The sequence below is a fragment of the Cyclopterus lumpus genome, chromosome 24 (genome assembly GCF_009769545.1).
Source record: "Cyclopterus lumpus isolate fCycLum1 chromosome 24, fCycLum1.pri, whole genome shotgun sequence".
NCBI lineage: Eukaryota > Metazoa > Chordata > Actinopteri > Perciformes > Cyclopteridae > Cyclopterus > Cyclopterus lumpus.
The window spans coordinates 10,993,935-11,010,361 of NC_046989.1; the positions used below are offsets into that span (position 1 = coordinate 10,993,935).

Sequence of the window (16,427 nt, forward strand, 5' to 3'; positions counted from 1 at the left end):
GGTCACTTAAAATGTACTGAACACATAATTAAGTACACTTTAAGTGGATTTACACATCTGTCACAGCCTGTGTTGGGAGTTTTTGCTGTGAGAAGAGTGTATGAAAAACTTGGAAAACAGACAGTAAGGATGAGAGAACAGCAGATATGAGGTAAGAAATTAAGTTCAGTTTAGTGGAAAGTTTTGTGTTGAACAAACATAGTCCAACTTAGCAATGCTGATCCACTACCTCCAGAGCAGTGTGAACATATAAAACCCTGAGTTCCTCTTCATGTCATTGAGCAGTTATATGAAGTCAGCAACCCCCCAGGCTGACAGATTTTACTACTCTGTCCACAAACAAACACATTCAGATTACGGACATTGAAAACTTAAAAAAAAAATTATTGAAAAAACATAGGCTTGTAATTACCAAAAAAATACCAACCAGTTGTGGAAAAGTAGTTAAATCTTATAAGAAAATCACAATTTGGAAAATTAAAGATTTCCCACGAGTCGGGAGCCTCTGAGAACTTGGATTGGTTTGTGTATATTGTATATCGCGTATAGTATTGAACCGTTTCAGTGTCAGTGAACAAGGAATCGTACCTCTCTCCAGCTGGTCCATCAAGACCCGCCCATCCTGGATCACTTGACCAACTGTGGCTTCCTTTGCATTGAAGTCCAACTCTAAACACTGCAGTGGTTGGTCAACACATATTTACAGTGTGATTGTAGTGCTCTGACATTATGTTGGAATTGTTTGTTTTGAAGCCGTATCAACTGCAGCCGTACCTCAAGTGTCTCCTGCAGGTCTGGTGTGTTGGGCGTCGTGTCCGGGTGTGTGGAGGCCAGAGCCTGAGTCGACGTCTTCCATGTTTTAATCCAGCTCAGGACCTCAGAAAGCTTCATTTCAAACCTGCAGAACCCAGAACACAATGTGGTTTTAATTCTGACACTTTTTAAAAACGGCAAATGAGGTATAAGTGTGTACAGTGCATGTCCCAGAACCGTCCCAGTTCTTACAAGTGTCTGACTTCTGCATCTGTCTCCACCAGTCGTTTCTTAGGTGGAGCAGGTGGGGCCAACTCCTGGTCAGCACTTATAGCAACCGCATCCACGACGACCTGCTCTTCCACCTGAGTCATCCCAGCATCCGTCACGGCCTCCATTACCTGAGCAGAGAGACAGAGCAGCCGTGAGAATGGGACAGAAATCAACAAAGAAAAAACTAAAACAGACGATTCACATTGCAATTTGACTTGAAACTACTCAATAACAATTCATGTTTTGATTTTATCAGAAGAAAAACTTGAATCTTGCACTCTTGAATCTTGTTCCGGATAAAGTAAAATGTTACACCTATAACAGTGGTTTTGGTTATCCTGAGTATTTAATTAATGGTAGAAAAGGTGGAAGATTTGTATATTATCGTTTTCCCGTGAACTTCCACCCATTTTACTTCCCCTTTTTGTTTTTATTCCGAGACCACAGGAAAGGCCAAATCAACACAATCACACTGTCCACGCAGCGCAAACGTCTCTTTCTACAAAGTAGGTTGAGTTATCTTTTGGAAGAAGCTCCAGTTACAGAAATACCTTTTTTCAAGGGAAGCTTTGTTCTACTTTATCTTCTTCCAAAGTGATAGCTTCCCCAACACTGACCGCTACATGTTACTTGCGAATACAGGATGAAAAGTGCACACACACACACACACATACACATACACACACACACACCAAAACACACACACACACCTGGAAGGAGCAGTCCTCCAGCTTCTGCACTAGGTTGTCCCATCTATGTGCCAACTCCTCTGTGTTGGTCTCAATCTCGAGTCCCGCCTCGGGGCTCTGCAGTAGCGATATCACATCCTGTCCTGCATCAGAGAGCTGGTCAAGAGTCCTCCTCTTCTTTTCCATGTCGTCCTTTAAAATCTACAGAATTGAATCACAAACAATCAATGGCAACGCTAAACATAGAATTGGTGAAGTATCGGCAGCAGCAGGGCAACTACAAGGCTCGGCAGACTACTTACTGCTAATCGCCGCACATTGGTATTCATTTCACTTGGGTCCTTAAAGTTGCTGGTCTGTACTTCACTCAAGGCCTCCTCTTTTTCTGCCAACCACGCTAGAAACAAACTCTACAGAAGAGGTGAGAAAATAGCACGCACTTTAAATACTTTGCAAACATGACAAAGAGAGTATTGGTGTTCTGGAGCCGTGTTAAAGTGTAGAACATTTTGAAAAAAAAACTAAATTTAAGAATTGAAACATTTCTAACTCAAACATCAGATTTGCAGGATGAAGAACATGAAATGATTACACTAAAAATAGAGGATCTGAAACACTGAAAGGACTTTACAGAGCAGTTATGACCAATGAATGAGCATTCTGCTCAACAGGGCAGGAGAGAGTGCTGAGGTTTACCATTATGTTTGATTATTTAATGGGATGTTTGAGCTTGTGCGTGTTTGTGTAAGCAGTATGCAGAGCATGCTGCATGTCCAACCTGGTCTGATAGAAGCTGTTGCCACACCATGAAGACTTCCTGCAGCTTGTGCCACCTCTCCTCTGTCCAGCGACACACAGCCGCCCAGCGCTCACCCAGAGACTGGAAAACAGGATGAAGAGGAACATTAAAACAAACACGGATGTTCTCAGAAACACAATGTAAAGGAGTTGAATACATATAATTATTATAAATTAATGTGTTGATTATTTTCTAGATTATAAGGTCTAGATGAACAAGGTAGCAGAAGGGAAAACATGTTTAGAAAAATTGACAATGTTATTATTCCTGATTGGTAGGCCTATAAGGTAAGCACAATGTATTAGACTCTCCTTCAGCTGAAAAATGACATCAGGTAACTCACTTGGAGTTGCTCCTCCAGGGCAGCGGTGGCACTCTCGCCACTGTTCTCATCTACCACCACCACCATGTGCGTTAGAGAGTTGACCTTCACCTGCTCCGCCTCCAGGTCGTTCTGAAGCTCCTGAACAGAAACGCGAATAGTGAATTCAGCACGGTCGCATATTACCCATTAACAGAGCTGGCAGAGAAGCCACTGAGCTGTATAGTGACACACAGTGAATGACTCATGGAACTTCAGGACCGCACATGAGGCAAAGTGGTCACAAGACTGTTTTAGGCCAAGAGCAGCGCAGTGAGACTGAATTATGTGTCTGTTCACAGAAAACATTTGAATGGGAAACCATATTTACTTTGTGCTGTTCTATATGTTCTTTGTAGAGCTCCAGATCTTTAGACCCTGGTTCTGTCTCTATCTTTTTGATTCGCTCCTCTGTTCGCGACAGCCAATCAGAAAGCTGCTGTAACTGCTGCTGCTGAAGATCCATCAGGACTTCATGGAGCCTGGGGAGGGGGGAGGAGGGGAGTCAGCACAGACAGTGAGGAAGAAAGGACATGTAAGCTATCTGTTTAATAAACTTTAAGGTGAAACTGACTAATCGGCTACTTATTTAACTGCCTCGGAGTAGCACAAACACTACAATAAGAGACAATGCTGTATACAGACTTCACGGCCAATGAGTCATGGCATGCACAAGCACATATACTTTATATCAGGGTCAACAAATGTTGTGGTTCTAAAGCATCATAATCCTTGATAACATAGATTAAGTGTTAGGCCTTGGAGGGCTCAAGGTTCATCAAGCATCACCTTCCCTCAGTTTGCAGCCTTGTACATTCTTCACAAGAAATATTCAAACATATGAGGTCAACAGTGATACTGAAAGGAAAATGACCTCTGCAGGGCAATTTGTGAAGGGACTGCACACTGCACTTTAAACAAATAAAGAAGGATTTTTGAGTTGTAACCTTTTTAAATTACAGTACAATTCCCGGTGAACTGGTTTCTAAGGCTGTGAATACCATTTTGGGGCTTTGAATACTTGGGTGAGAAATATTTGAGGAAATTCAACAAACATGGGGAGCAATGACGACAACACAGGTTGTCATACTTTCCTCGAACTTGTAGTCATTATTCACTTTATTGTGTACTTTACTTTGCTATTATTGTTTAATGAGAAATGAGGAAAATGTGCCAAAGTCGCATCAAATAAATGACAGCAATGCATTTAAAAAAAATGTACTTATATGTAGGCTTATAAACAAATTAATTAATAAATATAATGCAGCCTATGCTAAAATAAAAAATAAAAGGCTGGCTTTGTAGTGACTGTCTATTGAACTCCTCAGTGCCCTGGAGAGCACAGATGTCTACACACAACACACACAACTATTTGTCTGAGATAACTCTGAATAATTATTGTTGATGCATAATGAATAATGTGGGATTACTCTTCTTTATTTCATGGGCTAGTTCAGATTTTTTTGGGTAACGCATACATAAGAATTTTTTTCTTTTTTCTGCTTTCAAATAATGATTACCATGGCAGCTGTCCCCACTTTGAAGAATTTTGGATCAACCTTACTGGTTTCAACACAATAAACTAAAATCATGTAATATTTGCAATGAACAACAGCAAAAGACTGAAGTAGGTGTATATGTATACGTATTAACCTGGCCTGGCGGTCCATGCTGGCCACTCTGAGGTTTTCCCAGCGGGAGTTGAGGAGGCACATCTGCTCCCGGATTTCCTCTTCTTCCTCATCTGTCAGATTGCCCTGAGCAATCAGTTGGTTACCCGCTTGGAGAACATTACCCACACTGCTCTGGTGCGCTGTCAACTCCATCATAAACACCTTTTACGAGAGGAGAGGTAAAGAGTGATGGTAAAAACATGTTTTACAATTTGAAACGGTCTTCCAGACGAGCTGTGCACCTGAAACAGAACAGCCATTGAATCCTCTATCTGTAAGTGCACTACGTATAATAACATCCCCTTATCCAGATTCAGTCTAACATGAAGACCGAACATTGCTTCTATAATCTGAGGCAGCATGCTGGCACTTGGCCCCCAGATACTAAAACCTGGATGCGTTTCCCCTTCCCTCTAGTGTCACGAGGTAGAACACTTAATAATGCCCTGCAGAAGCACTGGGTATCACCTCTGCACTCTCGCATTAACGACTGTTGCTGTAGCAACAGTCAAACAAGCCTGCGAGCACAAACTGAAGAGCAGAGTCTGTCAAGCAGCCAACTGAGGCCAATTACAAAAAAAGAGGGAGGAGGGATGCTTCAAGAAGGAAAGCAAGAGCAACTTTGAAGGAGTTAAGTTGCTTCTCAACTCCTTGGAGGAGATGTTTTGCTGGTTATTGTTGTGAACAATATGAAACCCAAGGAAATAAGTTATTGTCTGTTTTTCTGTGAGCTCTCTGGATGAGTAAGCATTTTTGACTGCACCTCTGAGCACACTGTTTTTGATTAGGCTTTGCTGGAGAAGTTGGAGTAAGTATGTGAACAACAAGGCTGAAACAAACTGGATTAATTTGTTGTAGACCTCCTCAAAAGCCTGGCTGTTAAAGAGGCTTTGGGTCTTGTTGCTCAGTCTCACTACCAGCTTTCAGCTTTGACCTGGATTCCAGACATTATACTTCTCAAATATTCACATTTCAGCCAAGGGAATGCAGCCAAAGCCCCTTTACACACATGCACAGACACAAACCATGCAGCTACGCCTTCTCAAGCAACCAAGCCAGGTCTGTGCCAGGGCACCACGGGGTGCTGTGCGCCACTGTTCGCAGCAGAATTCCTGGCATTCCCAACATGTACGGAGCATGTACTGTTGGTTGTGGGAGGGCTTTATCTCTGGGATACTATATCCAGGCTCAGCAATGGAGAATGACAGTTCTTAGACAAGTCAGACAAATATCATGAGCGTCATATACTGTAAGTGTGTCATCATTTGTCTTAAAAACAGTTTAATTCTAGGACTGAAATATGTGTCCATTTAGGAAAAGGAAAATTGAGCATCTAGCTTTTGAGATTTAGACAGTTATGGACTTTTCATATATTAACCTTTGAGAAGCACCACACAATGTGTAAATATGTTCATTTCCAGTGTGAGAGGTGCAAACAGTGTTATTTATTTATTTAGTTATGTTGATGATCCTGAGATTTCTGTATATATGTGCAAACATGTTTACATCTCTGCAAGCCCTCAGCCAGTCTGCAGGTCTCCTCCTACCTCATGCGTGTGAAACTGCTCTTTGACTTCTTCCACATCGTCTGACACCTCCTCCTGAATATGTAGGGCATCCTCGGCCGACAGCAGCCAGGTCAGGACCTCCTCCAGCGTGGTCTGGTAGCTGTCCAGGTCCACTTCCAGCAGGCTGCCCTCCATCACCCCCTCTGTCTCCGTCAGGGTGCTGGGGGCCTCTGGCCGGGGGCTGCTGCCTGCTTCCTCCATCTGCACATTCTGTAAGACAAGAGGAGGGAATGAAGGCACTGGCTGATTTACATCTGGGGTTATCATTACTGTGAAAATAGGAAAGGTATAATAGTCAATGTAATTACTTTACAAGGTCAAAACTGCCATTATTCTTTTTATTTAATTTTAAAATCTGAGCTGAGATTAGTTGGTATGTTTTAAAATAGAGCCAGACATCTAGGAGGGGCCAGTGATGCTCTGGAGCACGCAGAGCAACACTGGCCTGCTTGTTTGAGAAAGAAATATGACAACTGCAGGCCGATTATAGGATGCTAGGAGGAGCACGTTGAACGCTGGGCAGGGCAAGTCTCATTCTAGGAATAGCAGCAAGTTTATCCTGGGTAAAGTTGAGTGTACAGTCAGATATGAATGGTGCAGGAGAAATGGCTTGAATTGCTTTAAGGACAAGAGGGAAATGAAACACAACTTTGTTGTGTAATGACAGCAATCATGTCAGTGCCGTGTCCTTCAATAACAACTTCCCTGAATACATATTCTAAATCTAACACCACAAAATAGAGGCAGTCCATAGATACCTTTCACATAACTTCACAAAATTAATTATTACAGGTTTTAATTTTCTGAAGGAAAGTAGGAACAAGTTCGACAGAGCTCAACAAATCTGTCTGGAGCTGAAATTAACAGGAGATAAAATCAAAGATGACAGAAATGCTAATAGATGTGTGGAGACTGGTACAGTAACAAGTCAAATGGACCTTTGTTTTCCAGGATCAAATTAAACAACAGTAACGTCTGTGTAGCGAAATAAGGTCACCTGCTGAAGTGATGACCTTTTGAAGTGATGACCTTTTGGACATACTGCAAGTCCTTATGTTAGACATGGAGGCTGGCAGAGACAAAGTAACAACGACAGAAGGAAATAGAACGGAGGGAGGAGGGAGAGAGAGAGAGAGAGAAGAAAGAAACTGCAGCCGTGCTCGATTTATTTACTTGAATGGCTGTAAAATAACTGTGGTCAACAGAACGCTTTATTATCACCAGATGATTTGCTCAACTCAATCCCTGCATTCATCATATTTGCCGTTGTGGTTCTGGAACATGAAATGCATCATCATGCATACGTAAATCTGTGATATTCCAACCTTGACGGTAAGGCAATAAACTTTGGTTAGATCTCAAGCTGTCAATATTGAAAACAATCATTATCTAAAATTTCCATTAAGAATGCAACAGGAATAGCATGAACCAGTAGCATGAAGTTCCAATATCAAGAGGAACAGAACTTATCAGAAACAAAGAGCCTTTATTTTTGCCTCCACTCTCTCACTACCAGCAGCATTACGCATCACTTCCTATGGAGAGAGGAACTTTGCCAGGAAAGTAAACCCCTTGTTGGACCAATCAGGACATTATTTAAAAAGACTTTTCCAGCACTCGTTCCAGGACGCGTGAGGTATGTGCCCATGGGCAATAAAAACTTAAGAGGTGGTTTCTGACTTCTGACTAAAACCTCTCTGAAACACCCCCATCAGGGATGTATTCATACTGCAGTTTGATCTGCTGCCGTTACTAAATCACAAGTTAGTCAAACAGCAGGAAAGTTCAACTGAACAAAAAGTGTAGGAATAAGACTCTGAAATGTTCACAGATGTTAAAACATTGAACAGTATCAGTGTGTGCATGTAAAGCCTCCTGCCCACCAGCATACGGGCATCTTTAATGCTCAAATAACCGTCACCTCTCTGCACACACTCCCATTCTCACCAATGTATTCCCTCATTTCCTTCCACCCCTTTACAGCTCTGAGTTTCCAGCAGCATGCAGTTCGGTCTGTTGGCTAATGTCAGAGGGGTGAGTCATGACTCTGCTCCCCATTTGCCTCCGCCTGCTGTGCTTTTCATGAGCAGTGCTGGAGAGAATGAAGGAGATGGCTTTTTTTTTAGGGTGGGAGTGACTCACACAATGAGACACTTAACAATATTCCTTGTGCTTGCACATAACGGCGTCGGTGGCCTTCAAACTGAATGTTATCAGAAGCGCAACACGGCAGCAAAGGTTGAAGCAGTTATGGGTTCAATTATTATTTTTTGCACCTTCAGCTTTTCAGTTGTTGAAGCTGACATTAAGGAGCTGAACTATCATCTCTTGGTTCATTGAAAGAGATAACGTTTGTTCCCACGAGCACAGACAAGGGGGGTTCAGACAGGCAGGCACTGGGGAGCACTGTGTCACTATTGAAATAACTGAACCATGTGGATAAAAGAAATAGTCCACTATTTTGTTTATTTTGTATTGACAGATCAAATTATCAAAAACAGGATGGGGTAGGACTTCCACTATGCTTTTTACTAAATTGTACATCCCATGAACCAAATAGTTACATTATAGTACAATATATTTGCAGGAAATCTACATATTGGCATATGCAGAACATAAATCAAAAATATTCAAGTCCAATGAAGTTAGTTTTGGAAGGGTGTCAGATGATCGACTGTTTGCTAAAGCGTGATAGTGAGGTTAGCCAAGCTCATAAGAAACATAGCTAGCCACAATCGCTATGGCACGAATAGTTAACAAAACTGATAAACTATCCCATTGACGTTTTTAAAATAAGCTCTGTTATAAACACACATGTAGGATACTTACAGGTATTGTTCAATAAGATAATCCCCACAAATTAGCTTTTATGATTATTTTTTTTAGCCATACATGCAATCAGCAGAAGTAAAAAGGATATAATAAACTATACCATGATCTTATGACTTCACCAACACTAAATTGAAGGCGGACTAGTGTTCGGCGTGATGACCTTCAGTAATCTCCTTTGCCACTTGACCTAGGTTTGTGTATCGACAATCAGCTCTGAACTGCTGTTTTTGATTCTAGTTATGAATTCCCAAAGTTTGGACTCAATGTGCGTTTGTCTACATTGCTGGTTACCAGCTGTGGATTTTTAGGGTGTGCACATAAAAAAAAGCACTTTGGATTCCATGAAAAACAGATGTCTCCATGGACTCAGAGGTTTAAAAGGTTGTGAGAATAGTAGACTTACACCTTAGTATTGACTACGGTGTAAGTCTACTAACCACCAAAATCTTGTTGGTGATATATGCAAGCTGATATCGTACCCTCCTTTATCATATCACTTGAAGTACCAGCATACTTTGTGGTGTGTTTTACCTGAGCCCTGAGGCCTGGACCTGAGCCCTCAGACTCCACTTTGTATTTGCGTGGGAGGGTCTCCACTTCTCTGATAGCCTCCATGCTCACGTCTTTGGGCAGCACGGCAAACAGCGATGTCACGTACATGATGATGGACTTCTTATCTGGTAACTGCACTGCCACGTCTGAGAGAGAGCGGGCAAGATGGTGGGAGGGAGGTGGATGTAGGGGCAGAAAAAAATCAGAGATAGAAATTAAGCAGGAGAAGCAAGGGGAGGAGGAGGAGGAGAGCAGGGGATAGAGAGGTGGAGAAAAGCAGCATGGTGCAGTTAAGGGTGACAGGAGGAGAGTAGATGGGAAGGAAGGGGAGAGGGGAGAGAAAAAGGCAGGTTGAGGCAAGTTGTACAAATTAAACAAGGCTTTGACACAGGTCAGGTGTGACTACCTCTCGGTCATGACATAACAAGAAGGCTCTGAACATAGACAGCTTCAGGTGCTCCTTGAACTGTAAAAAAACATTCTGCATAAGCACAGCCCAAAGACAACACCAAGGTATTTGCTCCACCGTGAGCTTATCCAACAGCTGGCAGGACATGAAGGCAGGCTCCATGAACACAGGCCATGTGTTCATATGTGAGAACGTTGGACAGTAGTCATTCCATATCCAACTAATCTTTGGGACTACTATAAATAGGTAGTCGCCTAGGTGCCTTTTCTTTTGTAAACAATTTTTTACAATTTCTAAAACAAATCTTTCTGCAGATATAATATAATATTATATAATAATAATAGTTACAGTCGGTGTACAAGTGTTTGACGCTGCTCAATAAGGCCGTACCTTCAGCATCCAGGAGCCGCTCAATAGCCAGCTGGTCTTTGGCTACAGTGAAGGCATGGTCCAGTCTCTCCACAGCGCTCAGCCTGACTACCTGATCCCAGCTGAATGCATTTGGCCTGAAGACACAAAAGAACAGCGGCGATGAGAGCAGCAACATGGAGACTTTAACATTTAAAATGTCCAAAATGAAGGGGACACTCAGACAATAAACACATGCATCACATCCGCATTGCTGGTGCTGTTGGTGGGAAGGGAAATCTCAACAACACAGAACACAGCTTCTGTTTTATGTGCACTCATGTACAAAGTGTGTATACCAACAATGGCAGAACTCAGTGGCGGTTCCTAGATAATGTTTGGTCAAAATATGACCTTTTACTGAACATAACCCTTGTGCAGAAAAAAAAAGGAACACGCATTTGGAACATATAATCGGTTCTCCGTACAGAAAAGACTATTCCCTTAGTTGTGCAGGAGGGACTTGTGTTGAGGCCAGTTGGGTGTGGAATGTGTGTGTTCAGTTATCCACCTAAACCCTGGCCCAGGTCTAAACCAACACTGGCCTTGCTCACAGCTCACAGGCCTGTGAGTGAGTGTGTGTGTGCGTGCACGTAGCTAGTAAAGACAAGGGGTTTGAGAAAGCGGGGAAAACAGCCTTAATGCTTCTCCCGCTCTCTTTCTTTTCAAACAGCAGCTTACACACATACACCAAGCGTGTGTAAACAGCGGCATGGCAGGCGTAAACAGAGCAAGTCAAGCGGTGTACACACACCCAGCAGGCGCTGACCTGTCAACCTGACCTCCTGCCACTTAGCATGGGTATCCTCACAATCTCTCCCTCTGTCTCACACACACACACACTTAAAATTTCAGGAATTGGTTTCTTGAAGGTATTTGAAGCTCTTGGTCTGGATTCCAGATGATTTACATTCAGAGTCTAAGGACATATGTCAAATATGCAAAGACTTTAAGTGGAACAATTCCCCAAACAGCAACAGATATCCCAACATGGCACATAAGAAGGTACGGAAAAAGTGTTGCAAAATGTTAACGCGATTTAGACTAAATGTACCGAGATACAAAGACATGAATGAAGACAGAGAATGGGGTCCATTTCACCAGATCACTGCAGTAACATGTTTTGTTAAAATGACCCCATGTTGCACACCAGCAACCTCCAGAATCTAAGACCTCTCCTCACCTGAAGTGATGTAGGATGCTGTTGAGAGCCAGGCCGTCAGCCCAGCTGGTGGTGAAGTTCAGCACATTGACTTCTGAGTAAGAGCGGGTGCACTGACGTACCCAACTCAGGAGGATCTTCTCACTGTTGGTCTGCTGCAGGTTGGACATGATATCCTTCATGATATCTTTCACCTACACAGACATGGAAAAACAAAAACGAGGGTGAAAACGTGAGTATGTTGTTTTTTTGTTGATATGGAAAGTGATAATTGTTCTAATGATCATTTTATCGGGGGACCGTGGCAGATTAGAGCATCATGTGACTGGCTTAGATTTTCAAAATGTGTAAGTAATTATATGAGAAGTGCATACATTTACACGAGTGACATTATTATTTACTACTAATAAAAAACTATTATTTAAAACAATATATATACACAATATATAATATTGAAACCCTTTTAATACAACTTTTTGATGAACTGTTTTCCTTCAAATGGCTGATCTAAATTTCAGCAGGTCAAACTTACACAAAGCAGTGGACGATAAGCATGTTTACACGCACGTGTGCACATGACTCTGGATCATTAATGATGAATTGTGAGTTTACGGTCAGAGCAAACATTAATGAGCCTCTGTGTGTGTGTGTGTGTGTGTGTGTGTGTGTGTGTGTGTGTGTGTGTGTGTGTGTGTGTGCGTGTGCGTGTGTGTGTGTGTGTATACAGGATGTGAGTGGAAAGAAAGGAACAGCAAATGTGTGCTCACCTGCCAGTGAAGGATAATACTCCAGATGAGGCCCAAAGTCAGCTTGCGGTTCCCATCCACAATATCTGTCCCTCCTATATTTACCAGATCAACCTGTGAGAAATGACAGACGATGAGAAAGAGGCTCAATGAAGATAAATAACTAATATTACAGGCACAAAGTCAGGTACTAGTTGTAAAGTTATTATTATATAAATGATTCCTGTTTTGAGCAGATTAGTTGAAAAGCCAACCCAGCTGCACACATTATAAAATCTTCTCAGAGAAAATCTTTTGTTTGCTGTAATCGTAAAATATTTTCAAAATTAAGCTGGTTACAGCACGAACCCTTACACAAAGTAACATCTGAATGTCTTAATCAAGTGGTTTGCTTTGAATGTTCATGAGCGTCCACACGGTTACAGCTGAACACTTCTGAACCATGCATATTCACCCAAAAGTGGATTTTACAACCCTAATTACACCCTTCTAATGGTGCCTATAGATGTCTGCAGCCTTGTCAGACACCAAATCATATGAGGAGAGGCCAAGTGAGGACTGATTACATATAAATATTCTGGAGAGGATCAAGGCACAGAGTGGAACATGAGGTCAAGTGTCTGGTCAAACTAAAAAGTGACCGCTTTGTCTACGGCAGAGCTGACCTCTGACCCTTCGTCCCAATGAGCTCCATCCTGCACACTATCCCTTCTCTCTCTGCCACTCTTTCGTTCTGCACCACACATACAGATCATTATGCTTCTGCGGGTGTGCATGTTTCTACCCCCAACTTCTAAACTAGGACATGCCCTGTGAACTTGTATTTTCCCAAAAGTTTTTAATAAAGCAACTAAAATAAGCCAGCAGCACTCCATCACACATTATTAACCTCTTGTCATTTGACGGCAATAAGGGAGTTCACAATACCGCCAGTTCTTTAGATGCAGCTTTAGAAACGTGTTAAATGTGCAGAGTAACTGTGGTTTCTATACTATAAATAAGTGTTTTTATAATATCTATTTATTTCCCAAAACTTCCAACGCGTCGTTTCATTTTTCTGCAGGCATTAGACTTTAAAGGCTCGTGGAAACTCTGGTCTCCACTGCCAGCTGACAGTATCTAAAAAAAAACAGCAGGGGTTGCATGCAATCTCCAGCCTCTGTGACTTCCCATGAGCATTCCCATTATCTCCCACTGCTAAGGTTATGGCATTAAGACAAGCCAATGTACAAAGAGAGGAGGAGGGATGAGGGAGCGAAGGGGCGATGCAGAAAGAAAAATACAAAACTTAGTGTCAACTAAATGACACATTCAAACCTACTACTGTAACGGCCTGCTCACTGGGTTCTCTAAACGAGCTGTAAAACAGCTGCAGTACATCCAGAACGCTGCTGCTCGAGTCCTGACTAGAACCAGGAAATACCACCATATTAGTCCAGTGCTCAGGTCTTTTCCACTGGCTTCCTGTTGCTCAGAGAATAGACTTTAAAACAGCTCTGCTTGTGTACAAATCTCTTCATGATCTAGCACCAACGTACATGTGTGACATGTTAGAGCCATATGAACCATCTCGGGCTCTGAGAAGCTCAGGGAGTGGTCTCCTGCTGGTGCCCAGAGTCAGGACTAAACACGGGGAGGCTGCGTTTCACTTTTATGCTTCTAAAATCTGGAACAGTCTTCCAGAAGATGTGAGACAGGCCTCAACTCTGACAATGTTTAAATCCAGGCTGAAAACAGTTCTATTTGACAACTGAAAGTATTTTATCTGCACTCTTTGCTTTTAATATAATTAATTAATGATTATTTTTATGTTTTTTATGGAATGATTTTATTTGTAATTTTATGTAGCTGTAAAGCACTTAGAATTGCCTTGTTTACGAATTGTGCCCTATAAATAAACTTGCCTTGCCTTGCCTAGTGTGTGACAATGTCAAATGTACCAAAGCTAAAGCATTTGTGAATTTTCACTTCAGCAGCACAGCAGCAGGTAAGTTTACAGTTCATTATAGTTCCTTATTTCTGGCTGTGCTATGCTAAAATAAAACCCTGCAGACTCTTTGACCTGAATAGCGTCTGGTTAAGAACCACCGACGTACGCGATGTGGGTAAAATCATCCGTCAACAGCAGCTGACGGCAACAAAAAACTGCAAAAAACACCAGATACTCACATTATTTTGATGCAGGACTTGAAGAACTCTGTTGACGTTGTTGAGCGCGTGCACTCTGGTTGAGCCTCTCTCTTTGGTCTGAGGAACAGGATACACAACACGGATCAGCTGACAGCATGTTCAGTGTTATCATGAGCGTGCAGGAATCTTGGGCCGTTTATTTAATCATCAGAGATAGATGGAGCAGTTCCTTGAAAATTGAGTCTTTGACACATTTATTCATTTATTTATTCACACTCGTGAAAAAATGTGAGTCATTGCTACACCGAGAAAAGGAATGCCATCACTCAGCAGAGTGTTTCTCTCCATACGTTAATCACACCCATTACCCTATCAGCAGTGTCCACAGGCCGACTTATGGAAAGAATGGCAGGATGAATAGCTGCCAACTGCAAATCCTTTTTAAGTCTCCACATAACTCAATCACTCATTAGCACCCCATTATAGAATTAGTATTCTGGCATCAGACCGACAGTGTGTGCACATGCATGTGCCTGTATGTATGGCACGGAGGCAGTTGGCACTTAGTGTGGCTGCAGGTGCTAGAAAGCAGAGACGCTGTTGAAGGCTCAACACCGAGGGGACACAGATAAAAAAGGAACACTCAAAAAAACTAAAGTATATGATTGTAAGCGCATGGTTGGTCACGTTTCTTTACACTCTTTTTTTAAGATAGTGTTTGTTAGGGGAAAGTATTAATTTAACCCCCTAATCTTCTGTTGAGCAAAATCTTTGGTGAGGAAAAACTGAAATGTCTTGCTGAAAATAGCTAACAAGCCGAAAATACTACAATCAAAAATTACACATCTATAGTAGATGAAAGTAAATAGTCTTAATGTGTAATGTTTCTATTCAAGCATCCAAACTACATCTGCTGAGATCCTCTGTGTGGCTCTAATGTTTGCATTAGATTTAACGTTAGGCTAAAGTATTTGCTTGTACTGTCCTGGATTCAGCGAATAAAACACTGCACATTGCATTTAAGTGGTGATAAAACGCCCTCGATGGACTGGCGGCCTGTCCAGGGTGTCCCCTGCCTTCGCCCTATGTCAGCTGGGATAGGCTCCAGCGCCCCCGGGACCCTAATGAGGATAAGCGGTATTGAAAATGGATGGATGGATGGATGGGTGATACAACGCTGGTCGTGCCCCCAAGAAGAACTTTGGAAAAGAATTGAAGAGTAAACCAATACTATTGAAGCAAAACAAATCTCAGGAATTTTAGGGTCAAATTATTATTTTTTTGAATATTTTGTTGGCTACCGTGTAACAGAATGTCTGCAAACCTTAATATACACAAACTACAAACTCACCAGTACAGTGCCAGTAAGACCCTCCAGCAGGTCCAGCAGCTTCCTCCCATCCCTCAGTTCAGAGAACATATCCTTGATGGCTGCCTTCCCCGTCTGATACAAGAAAACAACAGAACAGGTGAGGTTGTGTCTACAATGTGTCGCACCATTGATGAGAGCTGCAGAGTGGGGCTACAGCTCAGAAACAGTAATCCAGATGTTGCTACAGAAATCCCAAACCAATAAACAAATCACACTCAGATATTTATACTTACGCAAGCAGGAGATCTCAGCTTTTTCGGTCAATAGAGCACACACAGTAGATTTACTGCTTTAACTGACCTAGAAAAGTGCCGATTTAACTTTGAATCAACTATGTGATCGGCTCAAGGAGGATATTGACTGTCAGCTCGGCACTGAATTGATATTTATATGACAAGGGCAGACAAGAGAAGGTGACACGTGACTTTTGCCAGGACGTAATAACTGTCAAGTCCGGACGCTCTGCATATTTAACACAACTGTGAATGATGAGATAGAAAAAGAGGACCACACACGTAAAGCCATTAGCACTAGGAAACAGTCTCTGGGTAGAGTAATGGACGAAGATATGCATTAAAACAAAATGATGTTTACTTCATTGTTCGGAACATTTGCAATTAAGGATGTGCTTTGTTTTACCACATTAAGATTAAAGTAAATAATAAGAGTATCCACAACATTTTCAACAGTTAAGTCTGCT

General features: G+C 42.0%; 1 protein-coding gene across 6 annotated transcripts in view; it reads right to left on the reverse strand.

The window, feature by feature from the left end:
• The window catches only part of utrn (utrophin), a 159,685-nt gene that overhangs the window by 125,710 nt on the left and 17,548 nt on the right, over window positions 1-16,427 (reverse strand). For all 6 annotated transcript variants that reach the window (XM_034527016.1, XM_034527010.1, XM_034527011.1 and 3 more), the window contains 16 exons: window positions 15,707-15,799; window positions 14,395-14,472; window positions 12,247-12,339; window positions 11,501-11,673; window positions 10,300-10,415; window positions 9,480-9,646; window positions 6,096-6,326; window positions 4,529-4,710; window positions 3,207-3,357; window positions 2,858-2,977; window positions 2,494-2,595; window positions 2,018-2,125; window positions 1,737-1,916; window positions 1,006-1,154; window positions 775-898; window positions 589-676 (listed from right to left, as the gene is read on the reverse strand). In XM_034527016.1, coding sequence (XP_034382907.1) covers window positions 589-676; window positions 775-898; window positions 1,006-1,154; window positions 1,737-1,916; window positions 2,018-2,125; window positions 2,494-2,595; window positions 2,858-2,977; window positions 3,207-3,357; window positions 4,529-4,710; window positions 6,096-6,326; window positions 9,480-9,646; window positions 10,300-10,415; window positions 11,501-11,673; window positions 12,247-12,339; window positions 14,395-14,472; window positions 15,707-15,799 — 2,155 coding nt within the window. The remainder of the gene's footprint in view (window positions 1-588; window positions 677-774; window positions 899-1,005; window positions 1,155-1,736; window positions 1,917-2,017; window positions 2,126-2,493; window positions 2,596-2,857; window positions 2,978-3,206; window positions 3,358-4,528; window positions 4,711-6,095; window positions 6,327-9,479; window positions 9,647-10,299; window positions 10,416-11,500; window positions 11,674-12,246; window positions 12,340-14,394; window positions 14,473-15,706; window positions 15,800-16,427) is intronic.